Below are 20,000 nucleotides of genomic sequence, written 5' to 3'. Positions count from 1 at the left end.
CACCCTCCAGCAAATTTGTCAAAACCCCACGAATAGGGCCCTAACAGTGTAATCGCCACCGTCCTCACCGACATCAAAGCAGGGCTTTATCGTAGCAAATCAAAGAACCTGATCTCGGTCGGAGAAGCGGGGTTGGGGGTAGGGGTGGGGGGGGGTGTGGGTGGGTGGGTGGGGGGGGGTGTCTTGTCCTGGCTTGGGCCCTGCGTCCTGGGAGACAGACCCGGTCCTAATCCTCTCTAATGAGACACTGCATGCCCATCTTTGTGTTAATGACAAAACAGAGGAGCGCTGGGGGAAGAGAGAGAGAGAGAGAGAGAGAGAGGAGAGAGAGGAGAGAGACAGAGAGAAAGATAAGGGCACGGGGAGACAGGACAGCGAGCCAAGGCTTTGAAAGTGCCATTCCGATGGGGGTGTGTGTGTGGGGGGGGGGATACTTTAAAGAGATGCCGCTTAAATGGTGTTTAAAGGCATCTCCCTCTCCTCTCCGAGTGAGACAGAGAGAGACTCTGGGGAGAGCATTCGTCTCCTTATCATGCGGACAGGATGGAACATCAGCGGCCGAGGGCCACCGCCTCGGCACAAAACGGCCTCCTGATGGGGGGAGTGGAGAAGGAGAGGGGCAGGCAGGCCAGTGGATAGGGAAGCAGGGTAAGAAGAAGTTAATGTGGGTAACCGAGCAGGTCGGTCGTACGCAGACACGCTTTCGAGTCGCGTTTCAGTACATACAGGTTCGATACTCCACCACAACAACAACATCTCATGCGCGAAGCCCAATTTCACGTGCGTCTCTCTCCTCTAAAAGTACCGCGTCTCGCAACCGTGCGTCATCGCATTTCACTTGAATTCCAGGGCGCGGCTATCAATACAGGAGCTCACCGAAGCACCGCCTCGCGTATCGACAACAGACACACCGACCCTCAATCAGGTCAGAAGCTTACGCTTCTTTGCCCTCTGAGAAAGACTTCATCAGAGACGGTACTCAAACAGGTACTAAAATCTCGACAACGCTGCATCTGAAACATCTGTAAAAAAGCGCCACATGTATATATATATATATATATATATATATATATATATATATGCGCCATTTAGCTGACGCTTTTATCCAAAGCGACTTACATTGCAGTGAGTGCATACATTTCAGTATAGATGGTCCCAGTGGCATGTCAGATGGAGGCACTATGGAAGATGACCAAATGAGTTAGTCAAACCCTGTGACTCTAGAGTGAACTGTCAGGGCTCTGCGTAGCTGTATCTGCGTAGGGGTTGAGGAGTGAGAGCAGTTCTCCTGCGGGATAGCTTGGTGCCAGGCAGAGTCCAGGCTTAGAGTCCAGGCTGCTGCTGTGTTAGAGAGGGCATAAGACTCGGTGTGTGTGTGTGTGTGTGTGTGTGCGTGCGTGCGTGCGTGCGTGCGTGCGTGCGTGCGTGGGTGTGTGTGTGTGTGTGTGTGTGTGTGTGTATGTGTGCGTGTGCGGGTGTGTGTGTGTGTGTGTGTGTGTGCCAGTCGGTCTGAGCCGTGTTGCTCGGTGAGGGGACAGGCCTCAGCATTGAGAATGACATTGCATGGGCCTTGCAGCAAGAAGCAAACAGAAAGAGAGTGAAGGAGAGAGAGAGAGAGAGAGAGAGAGAAAGAGAAGTAAGGAGAGGACGGAGAGAGAGAACAAGACCAAAGAGAGAGAGAGAGAGAGAGCGAAAGACAGAGGGAGGAAAGAAAGAGAAAAACCGGAGAAAAAGAAAAAGAGCTAGAGAGAGAGAGAGAGAGAAAAAAGAAAGAGAGAAGACTAAGACCAAACAAACAGGGATTATATCCAGATAAGACTAGTCACAATGCATAGCAATCCCCTGGATATTACGTTTCAGGCCGGATCACGAGCACGGCTAAAACGCGCTAATTAAGCCGGTCAACACGTTTCGCCAACAAACAGACACTGTCACACAGTAGGGACGTAATCACGGACACGCAGGGAGAGATCATAATTCCACACGAGGGTCACACGAGAGAAAAATGACAAGCAAGTTGCCTTCTCAAGGCAGCCGAATCAGAGGGATAGCCTTCAGACTGTACTCTCGTCGACAGTATAGCACACAGCACACAGGGGCTGTAACGCGATAAGCACCGCAGGTCAAGCGCAAATGCCTTGAAACTGCAATGTAACGGCGTTGTTTTTGCCCACCGCATAGTACTTCACAATATGCTGCCCCCTCTATTTTTATCCATCTCATCTTCGGCTAAAAATGAGGCATACGGAGAAAGAAGGAAAAAAAGCGGGGCTGCTTGAAGAGAAAACATACAGAGATATCTTTAACTCTGAGGCATGCACGCCGGACGGCCAAAACATTGCAGGGAGAGATTGCTTTTACAAATACGGCAGATGAAGTCACAATGAGTGAATAGCGAGGCGGCAGGGGTTTCTTTTTCGCAGGGATATGAGGCGCAGTGTGTTAGTGTTCATCGTGGGATGGGATTGAGACTTGAGTGTAACAGTTCAGTGCACAGAGAGAGCGAGTGTGTGTGTGTGTGTGTGTGTGTGTGTGTGTGTGTGTGTGTGTGTGTGTGTGTGCGTGGGTGGGTGTGTGTGTGTGTGTGTGTGTGTGTGTGTGTGTGTGTGTGTGTGTGTGTGTGTGTGTGTGTGTGTGTGTGTGTGTGTGTGTGTGTGTGTGTGTTGCCGGCAGCACGATGCCATGTCTAGGTTAAGTTCTAATGAGTCCTTCCTTCGCTGTGACAGACCTGGGCAAGGTTAAGGCCCAGAGCATTGACTGTACCTCCCAGAAATATAGTGTGTGTTTAACACACACACACACACACACACACACAGCTCTGTGCCAACTCCTGCTGGCTGGACGGCATTTACACTCAACCTTTCCACTTTGTGAAAGATTGGGGTTAACTTGGCAAGGCGGCCAAAAACCTGTCCCGGTATTACGGGGATGTATGTGTGTGTGTGTGTGTGTGTGTGTGTGTGTGTGTGTGTATGCACAGTGTGTGTGTACAGTATGTCTGTGTATGTGTGTGTGTGTGTGTGTGTGTGCGTGCGTGTGTGTGTACACACCACATTGTGTGTATGATTGAGGGACAGCCAGAGAGACTTTTGAAAGAATAGGTAGCCATGTTTTTTCCCTCCGTCAAATTCCTCACGACCACTATGGGTCAAACAAGTCCCACGGTCAGACAGAGGAGCACACGGAGGGGCGGAGTACATACAGAGACATGCCTGCATGAGGGGTCGTCACCACAATCTCCTTCATTACTCCTTCCTTTACTATCGCTGGACAGAGCCCGGCTGAGGGAGGTCCACGGTACACTGACGTGCCACTAACAATCCCGGCTTATCATAACCGAACACACTGCTTTAAGACGGCAAGCCACGTCGATGATGATTGTATCTGTACCACAAGTTCTCTCTCTCTGTCCGTGAGGTGTGAGAAGCGGGGGGGGGGGGAAATCATTCTTCAGTGTTAATCTTTCTCTCTACCTGAGCCGAGGGAGTGTTTGCTGTCGGCCATTTTAGCCGTTTAAGCCCGGGGTCCTGTGTAGTAGTGGGGCCCGAAGCGGTTTTGCCAGAATTTCAACATAGCCCCCATTGTTGTTTTACAGTGTTATGAGTTTGGTTTTTATTAGTTCTGTCAAAACATCATAGGCGGTACAACAACACTTGGGTTCATGGCATGGTAGTCCGTTTACAGAACAACCACTAATGCGGAATCAGTGAGATTGAACAATTAACAGGCTACAGGAAAGCAAGGGGGAGCAAACAGATAATAAGTTTAGCTGGGTAGGTGTGTGTATGAGAGAAATACAGAAAGAGAGGGGGGGGGGCAGGGAGTGAGAGAGAGAGAGGGAGGACCGATGTGCAACCTTTAATTTCACTCAAAATCATCTTCAAATATTCTCGGACTGTACCTTTAATTAAAATATATACTTAGCACACACTACATTATTTTGCTGATGATATTATTCTCGGTGTACAAATAAATTGCAATACATTCATTGATAATTCCGGTAATAATAATGATGGTGAAGATGATGACCAGAGAAATACCAAGAAATGTGTGGGGAGTATAAATTGTATGTATTTAGTTCCAATTGCCACTGATTTTTTTGCAACTACACCACTACCTACTTGATGAATCATTATTTAGGGATTTACTTGATGATTACCTCGACGAGGTCATGCATGAGGAAGCAGTTCTCTCTGGTGCTCGAATGCCCTTAAGGGTTCGTACAATCACACAGTAACAACAACTGTTGTTGTGCATTATCAAAGGCGCTTCATGTGTTTGTCTATACATTGCCTGATCTACTTCGTAATAGCTGTAATTGGCGTCGGTATTTTGATATCCTTACTCGGCTGCATCATTGCATGACTCATTATACTCGATTGCAAGAGATGCATAAAGGTGTGTGTGTGTGTGTGTGTGTGTGTGTGTGTGTGTGTGTGTGTGTGTGTGTCCCACGTGTGTATATACCTGTACAACCTCAGCGGCTGACGCGTGGAATGGTTGTATTATGCTTATACATGTAGCGTACATATGTTAAGTAAAATTACAAGGAATGTCTTACAATTCTGCTGATCAAACTGATATGGGTAAATCGGAGATTTGTCTAGCGTGCTGAATTCGTGGCCAAACCGATTCCATGTTCAATTCAACACACATGCAGGCGCCTACATTCACCATACAGTGAAAATACAACCAACATAGGTATGTATTTTGTAACTGTTTCAAGTCAAACAATAGGTAAGTCAACGTCACCTGCTGCAATGTCTAACAAATGGGCCTACGCCTACCTTGCCATGAAAGTACAATGTGTCACTATGTTAGTGTCGTGGACACCACACATGTTGTCATTTCAGACCGAAGTGCAAACATTTAAACCGCATACATAAGAGTAGGATATCAAAAACCAAACTAAACCAAGAGGAGGTTTTTAGTTTCGTGTGATTGTATTCAATTTGAAATTTGACTTCAAATGAATCAGGGAAAAACGTATTAAATATAAGGGACTATACCTGCTCGTGCTTCACACACGAGAAGTAAAACTACAGTGTAGACCATTTAAAAGGGTTCACACTGAAAAGTAATATAATCTGTTGAAAATATCACTGCCTTCAAAAACGTATACCGTATCAAAGCCATAATAATAATAATAATAATAATGATAATAATCATAATCATAATAATACATGCAATTGAAAAGGTTTGATAGGGCAAATGGTTAAAAACTGGAGAGGGGGTTATCACCTGTTATAATACCTGTCCGTGTTAAATTATCAAGTAAAACTAACATTCATCTAAATGGCAGACCACATAGCTATGATAATATGTAACATGTAAATAAAAGTGTTTGCAAACATCACTACTCGTCCAAATATACATGGGGGAAATATGGACCCGTCACTGTATTTATTGATCAATGCGAGCTTATCCATTTCGACATCGCTCTGGGGGTGCATAAGAGAGGCGATTCTGAGTGTCGAATCCCTGTGGATTTAAGGATTCTGGACCGGGCAAGTCTGTTTAAATCTCTTTAAACCGCGTCATCCCCTTTGCGATGTAATCTGGACTATGATAATGTGGCGAAATAGTAAAATTGCCACAACTGAGCATGATCATGATTTAATCGAACAATATATCTTCACTTGTATACATAATAATAATTGAGGAAAACGTAACAAGTGTACTATAGGCATACTCTAAGCCTACCAGTAACACTTATTCCACGGTGATATAACCTTTAATTGACCAATTTAAGCATAAGGCCTACATGTTGTGATCAAGGTCCCTGTTTTCAATGTCACAGGGCCAGACAAATTCATAGGCCTACCATTTTCTTTGCGCTTCTAAATTCTTTGTTTCTACTATGATCTGCGGTCTCCTATAACACAAGCAAAGTTGGACTCGCTAAAGCCTTTTAGGGCTATTCAAAGACTTGAATAATTCCGGATTGAGAGGTCTACAAAGCCAGGCAGTTCTGTTAATTAGCACTCGGATCAACAGGCAATCAAAGCTATTTAGAAATCAAGGTCTATTTCAAACACTGAGAAAAGGGGAATTCCTGAATTGATATTAAACTATTCTAATTAATTATAGGCTATAGCCTACTTTATTTGAGTAAATACAAATATTCGTGTATGACACCGTTTACTACCATTATGCAACTATAATAACTGTGACCAAAGATACAAGTACAATTACAGCAAACTCTGTTTGTAATGTAATAGTTTATTTCTAGCTTTAAACACAATATGTAACTGTTGAAATGTTTACATGTTTATCCTCATACACACAATTATTGATTATAAGGCGTCGAAAATGGAGGAACCATAACAACAAGGCCTATGTGTTGACGTTTACAATGGGCCAACTTGTTTGTTGACATAATTGTTTAATGAATAACCTCAATGTGAAATGTAAATAACCAATATGATTTCATACAAAATGTAACATCTTCTCAGTCTGAAGGTGGACATTCAATTTATAAAGGACAAAAACTATTTTCCAGAGGCCTATGTTGTAAAGTTGAGAGTAGGGCTAAACATTTCCTAAAACATGTTATTATTCAAATCTACGTACATGTTCGTTAATTCTTACAAACTGAATTAAATATTCTGCTTTCCATGGGACATTCAATACGTTTCCTGCATACATCTCATAGTTCTGCATTGGCACAGATCAATCGCTATGTGCAAAATCGAAACTCACCTTGAAATAGATAACACGCAACATAACACAAAACAAATCCTTGTTGACGAATCAAAATACAGGTAACCCTAAATCATTACAAGTCAACAGGTCCTTATTGGTTTACCTTTACATGAATGTCAGCAAAATAATACACCAAAATTGATTCAAAGTAAATATCCTGCAGTACAGAGAAAAGCAAGTCTGTCTACACATGCCTAACAAACAAAAACGATGTAAAGATAGGAACGATCAAACCAAAAGCATCTTAAATCAAATCAAAAGACCAACACGATGTTCACAAAAATGAATAAATGAATTTTCCGTGTGACGCGAGAAAAAGTCCTCGAAGTAGTAGGCTACTTTCTTGCACAAGAGGCATTATTGATTGCCATTCCCTGAAGGAGGAACAAACCCCAACAGCCGCTCAACGGCGCGGGAATAAAGGACTTCGTGGATGCAATTTCTTCGAAGGTAAAACTGACTTTCACAAAATTCTGCATGAAAACAGCCATTTCTTTCAAATTTCACATCGTAACGTCTCCACTTGTCGGTGAACGAGGTTGTGCGCGCAACTGTGTATCGCTCCTGAGCCTCCTGCGTCGCTATGAGCAGTGCTCGAGCGCCCACTATTTCAAACGCCAGGAATATTATTTCACAAGACTTGGAACGACTCAATAAAAAAGTTACTCTCCCTTTCGACAACTTTTTGCTAACTTTCTGGTAACGGTTCTACGCCGTTTCTAACCTTCAACAACAGACAACACCAAAACTAAGTCGTCGAGCTACAGTTTGTAAGGCAATGTTTTTTTCCTTCTTCTATATCTTTTATACAAAACCACCAGCAGTGTTTCTCATCACATATGAAACTTCTGACGTTGTGAACAAGCGAGCCCGAGACTGCAACAGCGAACAGACTGGGCACACAGACTAGGATGTATTTTAGCGATACAATTCACAAAGAGAGCTAAAAGTAATCTACGAGGACAAAGAAGCGTCCCCCTAAGGAACTGATAAATGACATGGACACATTGGTGATCTGCACGAGAGTTCGAGCCGCCGGGTGAAAGCGTAAGAAGGGAAAAAGACCTACTTTTGGCCAGTTTTCTCGCCCTCGCCTTGGATCTCATCTTGTCGGCTTGTAGATTCCTCTCGTCCTCCGTGAGCCCAGAAGCAGCAACAACACTATCTTCATCTCACAAGCATTGTCAGTTTGGACACCTTCGCACATGCGCACAGGCCATTCAATCTGACACCCTCGTCAGGGCCAAAAAACTTTCCAATGTATTCATCATCATCACTTTTTGTCCTATCGTCTCCCCTTTAGATCACTTATCTCTTCCCCTCCTCCTCCCTCTCCGCACCATCTCGGACCCCCCCCCCCCCCCTCCCCCCGTACCACCGCCATTGCCACCACCACCTTCTCGGCTACCCCTTTAAGAGCCATAACTTATTTTTCGCAAACCTGCGGGATCCGGTCTAGCAATGGACACAGTATGGTATGTGGGGTCAAGGTCGCATCCGTCCACTGTAAGGTGATTGTTATCATTGTATTGATCATTTAAAATGATTACACCAACTCGTGGATATTTGGTAAAGTAAAAATACTGATTATTATTTTTAGTAGCAGTAGTAGTAGTTGTAGTAGTAGTAGTAGTAGTAGTAATAGTAGTAGTAATAGTAGTAGTATTTCTATTATTATTATTATTATTATTATTGTTATTATTATTATTATTATTTGTATTATGCAGTAAATATTATTTGCATTATTATTGCCAGTTTTATATTATGATCCATATAATAATAATTGTCATAATAATGATAAGACAGTCTATGCCCTCATCAGATATACTTGCAGATGTTCTCTGATGTGTACGTTACAGTTGACTCAAATTCCACCTTCTTTCAGAGGTTATTTTTAACTTCATTAATTCAGATGCATAAGTAGGTAAAGACTCAATTGCAGTTGCACTTATGATACAGCTCTCTGTATGCAAACACAACGTTTCATACGTTGCCCCAAGCCAAACAGCAGCTGTTGACGCATGCTGAAGCCTACTCTCCGTACAGGAGACACGGAGTGGGGACAGGAGCCGTGTCAGTTTCGATGCATCGTGTTTCTAAAGCAACGTTTACAGTAAGTCAAAGGTTGTTGTTTTTTAATTGAAACGATGCTTTGTTTTTGCAAATATCCCCGTGCATAATGGAAGGACTTCCTATTTCAAAAGGCAACGAATGCAACCATCCAGCGTCCTTGTGCCACTGACACACCGATTCAGTTAACCTCGGCGAAATAGGGTCTGAATTTCTAATGTAAGTATGACTTTTCCCTCAGCCTACACCTGTTTTACGTACGCATGAATGGCATTGGGACGTGCAGTGTGAACAACAGGCGTGTGCTGCTCGCCGTCTGCATATTGAGAGGGAATGTTGAGAGTGTATACCTGAGCTTTTAGGCTGTAACATGAGCAGCTAACTGAAATAAACAAGCCTTTTAGGCCTACGATTATGAAATATTATACAAATATAATATTTAGTATTAAATTGATAACAGCAAAGCAAACATTCCAATATATTTTTCAAATGAATAGTCTAGTTCTATTCGGAAGTAGTTTACAAATAAAGTGATGCACGTGTGACTAAACTGTAAGTAGAATTTAGGCAACGAAGATAGCAATTTCTTAGTCAAACAAATCATTGAAATTACATGAAAACAAAGGCTTGTTTTTTCTGCATCATGCATTGTTTGCATTCACATTTCATATTAATTGAATGATCATAATCAGACATGCATTTACTTGGTAGTCATTATAATTGTAATTACAATTATTAATATCATAATTATATTAATTATAACAATTACGATTATTATTATTATTGTTATTGTTGTTATTGCAACGCATATGTGAGTATAGATAATAACACAATTTGCATATACGCTAATAGCCCAATACGGCATGCAGATAGCCAACCATGAGGGATTTAAAATGTCTAAATAGATTGTTTCACGACCTAAAATAATAACACATGGAAAAATGTCAGAATTAAAATTAATGTCAAAATTACTTGATATGATCATATCATAGGCCTATTGATCTCAGGGCGACTGTAGGCCTACATGACATATTGAATGGAGACTCGGCTCATTTGCGATTTGTAAACGGGAGTATAGGTGCCTCCTCGGATGTCGATTAAGCGACTGTGATGATAGACCCGCTCAGACGGTGAACTGACTCCCGTGGGACGACGGGAGGGATCAAAGCCTTGAGGGAACGCTGAGACAAAAACACTTAGCACTTTTAATTTGGATACCTCGATATTACATAATCAAATCCATTATTATTGAAAGTACTATTAGCCTAGTATTATTATTATTATTATTATTATTATTGTTATTATTATTATTATTACTCCTATAGATTTAATACAAAATATGCCTATTCTGAACCAACTTTGTTTTATTCCGTGCAATGCATTTTCATAATCATTGATAAAGAATATATATAATTTTCATTTTATTTTTACGCATCAGTAAGCCTACACGTCTATCCCCAACATGCAAACATAATTGATCAGTTAAGCCTATGCGTATGTTAAATGATCAACCAATTGTTTCAATAAGCAATGCAAGTTAACCATAAAATCAAAGCATGAGATACACGTTTTTTTCTTCGACAAAAACAGTCTCTTGTTGCGTTTTGGATGAGTCATTGTGGCTATCGCTAGATTTCCTCAGCAATAGCCTATAGCCTAGTGGGACAGAATCATACAAACAATTTCTGTACATTGGACACATATTGTTTCTGAAACCATAGACAAAATACGGACTGAAAATGTATAGCCATTATCGTGAGGTGAGTATTCATTTATATGACCTATATTGTTTTTTTACTCCAGGCGTATTGTGTGAACGCGTAATAGGGGACAAGGATATCAATAGGCTATTGTCTCAATCGATTGTATATCGATACAGTTTCCTGCACCCTAAGTGAAAGGACAACTGAAAAAGGCCATTCAACATGCAGTTATTCTCACTTTCAAGAATGGTTTCCCCATCCCTCCAAAACAATTTAAACCTGCACCTAATTTCTCCCTCGCATTGGGCTGGACAAATTATTTCATATGGTGCAACACCTTTTTAAGAGCAATTAACTGTGATTACGCTTGTAAAGAAAAGTGTTGCTCCTGAACACTCGCTCATTGGGGAATAGTTTTCTGCGTCATTTAAACGTCTGCCTTTTACGAGCTCGTGGAAACGTGACGGCTGTGTAACCCCGCATTTTGGAGTATTTTCTTTCCAGATTGTTGCCATTTTCCTGCGGTTTTAGCAAAGGAAAGGAAGAATGCTGGCCCAGTCCCCGGAAGAGAGGTGTGCTGCAACCCAGGCCTCAGCAATATCCGTTTATGGATATTAATTTCATCGACAGGACGGCTTTACAATATGTAATTAGTCAAGAAATTTGGGTTAAATGGAGAGCGGCGAGAATTATGATAGACAAACGTGTATTTATTTATTTATTATGTATCTATGCTATTAATCATTGCATCTTGATCCTATGGGCCTCACAGGTGTGTCAATAATGGGCATTGAGTAAGTAATGTCAAGACAAATTTCATGCACTTCCGACTTACACTAAAAGGGATTTGTCGTCCTCGATTTGGATAAGCTTGTTGAATGCAGAGGCCTATTGTATGTACATGCTCAGTCGTCACACGAGCATTGAATTAATGTATAACTCCAGTTTAAGTTAATTGAAATAAACTGGCCACGAGACTAACGTGATTGGCTCGAATTTATTGGAGATATTTAGACAGTGTGAGAAAAGGCTCCTCAAGGGTCGGAGGTAGGTTGATGGCTGAAGTAGCCTGGGTGGTAACAGTTGTTGGTAACAACACCGAAAATAACACAATTGTATAATAATAATAATAATTATCATCGTCATCATCATCATCATCATCATCATCATCATCATCATCATCATCATTATTATTATTATTATTATTATTTATTTATCTGGTATCCATGAATGATGACGATGGTGGAAATGGTTGTAATCAGAATGTTCTATATGGACACTGGTGGTGGTTGTCATCATCATCATCATCATCATCATCATCATCATCACTACCATCATCATCATCATCACCATCATCATCTTCAGTAGGCCTGAGGCTTTACTCATGCAGGCTCAGTTTCAACCCATCATCGGTTACTGGAAAGCTTGGGAGAAATTAGAGCTAGAACGGGGATCAGGCGTGACGCAGCAGGCACAGAACTAACAATACATGGGATTGGTGTGGTCTGTGGTCCATGTGCAGTTTTCCTCTACACAGGCTGAAACCGAACCTTTATCCACGGTGGAAAAGGGCCGGGGATTATACGTTACGCAGAGATAACATCGCCGCACATTAGATATGTGAAATAAAACACCTCCCAGTCAGGATTTCGGACAGAGCAGTGAGAAGACATCAAAAGGTGGACTGCTTTGTGAACTATATGAGCATTGTCAATTTGCTAACTGTAATTCTGCCACAGTCAATGTAATGGGAGAGTAAACATGGTAACTACAGGGTGGTGGAACTCCAGATTGCACCCACATACAGCAGCTTCCCCATTTCTGTGTGTGTGTGTGTGTGTGTGTGTGTGTGTGTGTGTGTGTGTGTGCGTGAGTGAGTGCGTGCGTGCGTGCGTGTGTGTGTATGTCTCTCTCTCTCTCACTCTCACTCTCTCTCTCTCACACACACACACACACACACACACACACACACACACACACACACACACACACGTTCACTCCTAGACGGCGCTATTGTGACTGAAGGGCCTGCGCAACTGTGCAACAAGGTAACAATAGTGACCGTTGACACTGCCGATATAGTCAGCGACAAAAAAAAGGCTAGTCCCAACGCATACTTTGCTAAATGTGGAGATTGCAATTTTGTTGAATGATTGTATTGGACAAAGGCCTGAATAGCCTATATACAATCACCTGCAAATCAATGAGATATTTCCTTCCTCTAAAGTTGCTTAAGTGAGGAGCAGACCTCTCCGAGACGGGGCTTTTGGCTGACGCACTGGAGTACCTCTGGCGCTGCCGTGGTTCCTCTTTTGTACTCGGGCTAATGAAGTCTCAAAAGCGGTCACAGTGAAGTTGCCTAGGTAATTATTAGCCATTAATTGGGTTCAAGACCTTGGGCGTCTATGGGAAATGAGAAATCTGACCGCTAATCCGAGACACTTCTTTCGGTCGTTTTTTTTCGTCAACGCGCCGCCAGAGACAGTTAGTATAGACCCTGTGCCATATACTGATATGAAGGATATACCAAGGTTAGAGGGCAGGGACCATATATCCGCTTTTTATTGTAGGGACATCATAAAATGGTCGGGGGAAATGCTCTAGAATGATCAACTTAATCGATAAAGACCCCGAAGAAGACAGTAGTCCACATTTCTTTATTTTTTAAGGCCTATTGTTAGAAAAAGTAAGCAAAACAGTAATCCATATATCATTCGATAACGCAAAAGCATTATATTTTTTGCTGAACACATTGCATTAGAGCAACCAAATGTGGAATATGCCTACTTACAGTATGCATGGGTTGAGACTTGTTTCGATCTCTTGGTGCTATCGTGGTCTGGGCCCACGCGCCAGTAGGCCTACATGGAATAAATACATTAATGCATGCCTACACCTGGTTTCTAAATCTTTCCAGAACTGTCAGTTGACAATCAATGACGTGCATTAGGCCTTCCGTTTGATTAGCTCGCTGGTTCTGGAGAGTCTTATCAAAATGCGTGGCTTAAAATGCCTGTTCAGTGTTTCACGAATGTTTTGTAATATAATAAGTCTAAGCTGTTCTTTAAAATAATTTTTTTGAAGAAAGGCTGTTTTTGTCAGTCAAACCAGATATCAAATCAATTCAATATATTTCTTCTCATTGATCATACGACTAGAGGCCTTGTCGTCTTATCTTATCCGTTTATTTTGGCCATGACCACATTTAGATAATAATAATAATAATAATAATAATAATAATAATAATAAATTATTAAGTTACACTGCATGTGCTCATACGTTGCTTGTGAATGTAGGCCTACAAGTTATATATATATATATATATATATATATATATATATATATATATATATATATATATATATACATAATTTTTTTTTGAAATCCCACAATAACTGCATCGTGTTACACCATCATTACTGTTGTTTTAATTAATCTGTTGTTAATGTTGCCATCCATATCCCTAAAGATCAAAGGAGCGACGAGTCGGCACAACACCGCCACACAAATGCACGCCAAACAGTGCCGGGGGCTAAAGAGAAAATTACCCCAATGTAGAAATGACCTTAATATGATGTAATCAATCAAACTGTCTACAGGGACACTGGAAATCACAATCGTAATCTTTCACGCTACTAAGGGTGAGGGGGAAACACGCTGTCATATTTCACAACGAAACAACGTAATTATTGACTCAGTAAAAAAAAAATCCCACGTCTGTTTACTAATTTCATCATCATCATCGTTATCAACAACAACATCTTTGTGTTAGGCTTATGCTCTTAAACAATACACATTAATTAACACAACTAATGAAGTATTATTGTTGAATTAATATCATTGTATTATTATTATTATTATTATTATTATTATTATTATTATTGTCGTAGCCTATTATTAATTATCATTACCATCTATTATTGCTCCTCGGCGCATAAAGTTGTAAACACAATCTGAATAGGTTTTAGATAATGTGACAGAAACCTCAAAATATACATTTGTGACAAAAAAAATGCAATCGTGTGATTTTAAATAACCAAACAAGGTGCTTACGAAACTCAAATAAAAGCTCACTTCCGAACAATTAGAGTATTACAATTGGCCCGTACGCCAAGAAAATAGGCCATCATCTATCGAAATGTGGATTTGTATATTGTATGTGCACTTCAGATCACTCAACAGTTGCATGGTGAAAACCGACATGTGTGCTTTGAAACGATTTTAATCAATAACAATGTAAAAGACGATCCACATGAACATATCTAATAGCGAAATGTAGATTTAGCAAACATGCAATGGCAAGAAGTCCAGCTATTCATGACATGTTATTACATTTGAACATGCAGTCTTCCTTTCCAGTGACAGATTTCGAGTGATATTCAACCACTTTCTTGAAAGCTCCGATGACAGGAGTATACAAGTTCTGCATCAAACACAATAGTAATACGATTGTTTCATGTCCAACCATATGTGCCCAGAGCTTGGACCAATGGTATGCTCTATTACAGGTATGTGCCCAGAGCTAGGACTAATGCTATGCTCCTCATCAGCTAATGATATAGCCCAAGTGTATCCTTTTCAGGTTAGCCTAGCATGGCAGATGGGTCATGGCTAAAAAGGGATACTCATCCAGGTCTGCCCGGTCTAACACACTTGCCTCAGCGACAGTATGGGGGATAAGTCTGAGGGCAGCTCAGAAGGCTTTACTCTGGAGTGCAGAGTCAAGAACCAATACCCTTTCAACATCAATTTAGGATATGAAATGTAAACATGTCCTTGATGGTTTTTTCCTTCACATTTGTTGATTTCAAAATTATTTTTCTTCATTAACAATATTTAAATTGTCAACAAATGCTGAGGTTATGACAAATGTATTGGCCAACCTACCTGCCAATCCTGTAACTATTTATGTAAAAAAAAAAAAAAAGACTTTTGAAATTGTTTATACAGTACCAGGTACTTTAGTTCTGTCTCACTAAGCACATGGAACTGCTTCAAAATAGTTTGGTAGTGACGTTGATACTGACTTTACTATCGAGCATGTGTGACCGACGGGGGTCTCAGGACTGTGTTAGCCTGCTGCACTAAAGCCTAGACATTTGCTCAGGAAGCTAACCCCAGTCCTCAGGTCTAAGACTAAAGGTTACTCACCACGTGAATACACTCGCCCACGATTTTATCTTCTTACACTCGCTCACTATTTTATCTTTAATCTCAGTGGTGGAAAGGGTGTGTTCAGTGTTCCAGCATGAACCACAAAGAACCACAAACAGTATGTCCTCCGTCTGTACACTGAGGTGCTACAATCTATCTACTCATGGTGGCATCCGTCCCTCTCAATGTCTTGTTGACAGGTTTTCGAAATGGTGATGCATTTTAGTAAGAGGCTCATCATGCCAAGTCAAACAAGGACAGTGAGTCCCACAGGCAATGCCAACGGATTCCAGAACCACGGCCTGAGAGAGACAGCGGAACATGGGGACTGGGCCACTCCTGGCCAAACACATGTGAATCCAACCCTTCGCTCAGTAGTAGGCAGGTCCTCGGCCGAAAGCCTGCCGCACACTCCATGTTAGCCTAACACCACATCAACACAAAAACAAATAAGACAAAATGAACACTCCACCAACCCTACAAAAGACTAATAAACACATCTGGGCGCTCAGCGCACGAACGCCCGCTCGGTAGTCGCGAAAACAGACGTGGCGAAACATTTTGCAATTTGCTCGCGACTCTTTTCTCTCCTCCGGCCCCTTGGCAGATGAGAAACTACTGGGGTCTCGGCTTCCTTATTTACCTGTTTATTTTTGCACTGGGAGGGTGGTGGTGGGGTGGGGGGGGGGAGAGAGAGAGGGGGGGGGGGGGTTCATTAGGAAGCGGTCCATCTGCGGAGGAGAGGAGGAGAGGTGCTGCCTGCGTTAGCCCCGGCTGACAGGATGATTAATAGAGAGGCTCTGGGCCGGGGCCCCGGCGACACATCAAAAACAACACCGCTTCCCAGGGCTCACCGCCACTTCCTGTGGAGGGGCCTCCCGCTGCAAATGAAGTGAGGGGTGGGGGGCAGCGGGGAGGCGGGGGGAGGCGGGAGGGGGGGCATGGCGACGTTAAAGTTGTACCAATCTCTCTCTCCCCTCTCTCTCTCTCTCTCTCTCTCTCTCTCTCTCTCGGAGACAGACATCACCTTAATTAGGAGCTTGATCATTGCCAGCGTGTGTGTGTGTGTGTGTGTGTGTGTGTGTGTGTGTGTGTGTGTGTGTGTGTGTGTGTGCGTGCGTGTGTGTGTGCGTGTGCGTAAGCGTGCAGGGCGGGGAGAACATGTTTGAAAAAAGTGATGCAGGTTTGAAATGTACCAACCAACAAAAAAAAAAAGAAGCCGTGTCTGTTTGTTGAAGGAGTGTGGCGAATGCAGAGAGGTTGGAAACCTTCACAGCACACATTTGCACAAATATTGACGTTGGATATGTTTGAGTCATGACAGGGCAATTAACAGGACCAAACGGTGGTGGTGGTGGTGGTGGTAGTGGTGGTGGTGGTGGTGAGGGGATAGGTGGTGAGGTGTTGTTGAGAGGAGATGTTACATCCCAACATCTCACAGCACCTACCGGTGGGGGGGGGGGGTGTCACATGTCGGAGCGAAGAGGAAGAAGGAGGAAGAGACGACGAAGCCACCGGGCACAGCTTAGCGACTCGTGTCGCCAAGAGAACCCAAGAAATTGTGAAAAACAAAACACATGGCAACAAGACACCGTGTAACGTAACTGTAGTACCTCAGACGGAGGTGGCGGGCGAAGCGGGCAGCGCTGCCCACCACTGGGGAGAATAGGATGGCGTGTCGGTTTGAATCTGTTGACACACACTCATGACTTCCTCTCTTACCCTTTGTCTGTTCAAGAACATCAAATAAAAGCACTATAAAGATTGACATGAGGTGTATATCCTAGAAGTGTGAACTAATACAATTCCATTTTCCATTTTTTGACATTTAGCAGATGCTTTTTATCCAAAGCGACTTCCAACAAGTACATTTGTCGAGCTACATACAGTAGGCGCACAGTAGACACACTAATGCTTCATGAATGTATTTATATTAAGCTTGGTTTAAAAAATACAACAACCCCAAAACAACCTAGTTTATCAATAAAACAATGAATATGTTACATACAGTATCACTAGACTAATGACTCTATGGGTCATGGGAGCTATATATGTGTGACATTTTAATCATACATAAGGTGTCATTCACAAGGCCTCTTAGGTCTATTCATGATGCCCTATGGCAGTGGAATGTCGCCCATGACAGACATCTGCTGTTATCTTATACATTCATGAAGCATTAATAAGACTTTATGTAGCTAATATATCACACTTACAGTCTTGTTCATAGATAGGTCATGTGTGGTTCATGGATATACACTCGTAAATTGTTCCCAAACATTTCTTATAGGAAAGAAAACACAGAGAGACATGTTTCTGAGAAATATAGTTCCAAAATACAGCTAAACTCCATCATTACTATGGAGAACGTAGAGGATGAGGGTCAAACCAACACACAAGTTGACTCACTTGAGATGACTTGTCTTCCCTTATAGGTGTGTGTGTGTGTGTGTGTGTGTGTGTGTGTGTGTGTGTGTGTGTGTGTGTGTGTGTGTGTATGTGTGTGTGTGAGTGTGTGTGTGTGTGTGTGTGTGTGTGTGTGTGTGAGTGTGTGTGTGTGTGTATATGTGTGTGTACATGTTCATTGTTCTCGTTTTTTAATCTGTTCCTTTTTCTTTCTTTTGCACAGTATTGTACAGCACTTTGAGCTGCATTCTTATGTATGAAAGGTGGTATATAAATAAAAGCTTATTATTATTATTATTATTTTATTATTATTATTATTATTATTGTAATATGTGTGTGTGCGAGAGTGTGTGTGTGTGTGTGTGTGTGTGTGTGTGTGAGTATGTGTGAGTGTCTGTGTGTGTGTGTGTGTGTGTGTGTGTGTGTGTGTGTGTGTGTGTGTGTGTGTGTGTGTGTGTGTGTGTGGCTGGCTGGCTGGCTATGGAGAGTATGTGGAGTGAATGCTGGCCTCAGAAGCAGATGAGAGAGTGTTGAAAGCCTGCCCTCCTGGGTCAGAGGGAGCGGGGGCCTGTGGTCAGCATGGCACAGTGGGTTTCGCTGCCCTTAGTGTCACCCTCGCCAAACCGATGCCTGGTCGTCCTTGGCAGGGCGATGGCTATGCCGCTGCTTCATGGGTACGGTGTGATCATGGGACACGGTGTTGAATCCAGCCTCAGGCAGATGGATCGTACAGCATGTGACATCAGAACAGTGTCTTCTGTCTCAGTAACAGTAGACGTTCCTGTCATAAACACTTTTTTCATTGTGGCGTCCCTCCCTCCCTCCCTCCAGGACCACAGGGCTCCTGAGCAGGAGACGAAGCCCAGACTGAACAGGGAACAGAACAGAGTAGAAAACACCAGAAAACAATGCTGTGTGTGTGTGTGCGTGTGCATGCAAATGTGTGCGTATGCATTTTTGGACGTGAGTGTGCATGTGTGTGCGCATGTGTGTGCGCATGCAAGTGTGTGTGAATGCATTTTTGTACGTGAGTGTGTGAGTGTGTGTGTGTGTGTGTGTGTGTGTGTGTGTGTGTGTGCAGTCATTCAGGTGGGAGGAACCATGAGAATCAGTCTGTGTGTGTGTGTGTGTGTGCATGTGCATGTGTGTGCGTGCGTGCGTGTGTGTGCGTATGCGTGTGCGTGTGCGTGCGTATGTGTGAGCGCGTGTGTGAGTGTGAGTGTGTGTGTGAGAATGCACGCAGACAGTCTGGAAGTTAACAGGTTGTCATCCTCCTCTTGCCTTTTCCGAGGGGAGCAGATGCTAAATCCCAGAGCATGCTGAACAATTCCATTACCGCTCGGAACACCCACGGTATCCGTTTGAAGCCGGCACCGTATTAAAGTGGGGGCAGGGGAGGGGGGCGTGTGAGTGTGTGTGGGGGGGGGGGGGTATTGACGTGCGCTTCAAATTGTTACCACTTGGCCCTCTCTCTCGTCTTCTTGACTTGGCAACGAGGAGTCCAAATAAACCCTCTTTCTCGAACAGAGAGAGATGGGACCTGGGTGTAGCTTTGGGCGGGGATCTTAAAGCTCTTAATGCTTGTGGAGACAAAACGTTTAGTTTTTTTGGGAGGGGGAGTTTGTCTGCTTTGCCCGGTGTATGCTCATGCGTTAATGCTAATTGCTCATCACTGCAGTGCTGGGTTTCATTGACGTTTTGTTCAGCCTCTGTTGCTTTGGAATGGAGACTCATCTGTGGACCAAATGAATCATTGCGAAACGTCATTCCAAGACAAGAGGAAATGTGCCTACTGGTACACTAATAAAACTCTTTATTGAATTGCGATGCTGCTGTCCGTTGTAGGTTTTTCAGAAGCCACACAATGACCGATTTGCCATGTGTTGAGAGGAGATGAGTATTCATTCTATTTTGTCAAGTACTTGGCACATTAGCTGTCATTCGCCGTGTCTCGTGTTCTGT

General features: G+C 42.7%; 1 protein-coding gene across 1 annotated transcript in view; it reads right to left on the bottom strand.

Moving 5' to 3' along the window:
* The window catches only part of prdm16 (PR domain containing 16), a gene marked incomplete at its 3' end in the record, with an annotated part of 173,756 nt that extends 165,931 nt beyond the window's left edge, over window positions 1-7,825 (bottom strand). Inside the window, exon 1 of the mRNA XM_083674872.1 lies at window positions 7,775-7,825. Coding sequence (XP_083530998.1) covers window positions 7,775-7,811 — 37 coding nt within the window. The 5' untranslated portion in view covers window positions 7,812-7,825. The remainder of the gene's footprint in view (window positions 1-7,774) is intronic.
* Window positions 7,826-20,000: the final 12,175 nt, after the last annotated feature.

The sequence above is a fragment of the Argentina silus genome, assembly GCF_951799395.1.
Source record: "Argentina silus genome assembly, chromosome: 8".
NCBI classification, from domain to species: Eukaryota; Metazoa; Chordata; class Actinopteri; order Argentiniformes; family Argentinidae; genus Argentina; species Argentina silus.
Note: the sequence above shows the minus strand (reverse complement) of the source record. Positions and strands in the feature narration are given on the sequence as shown.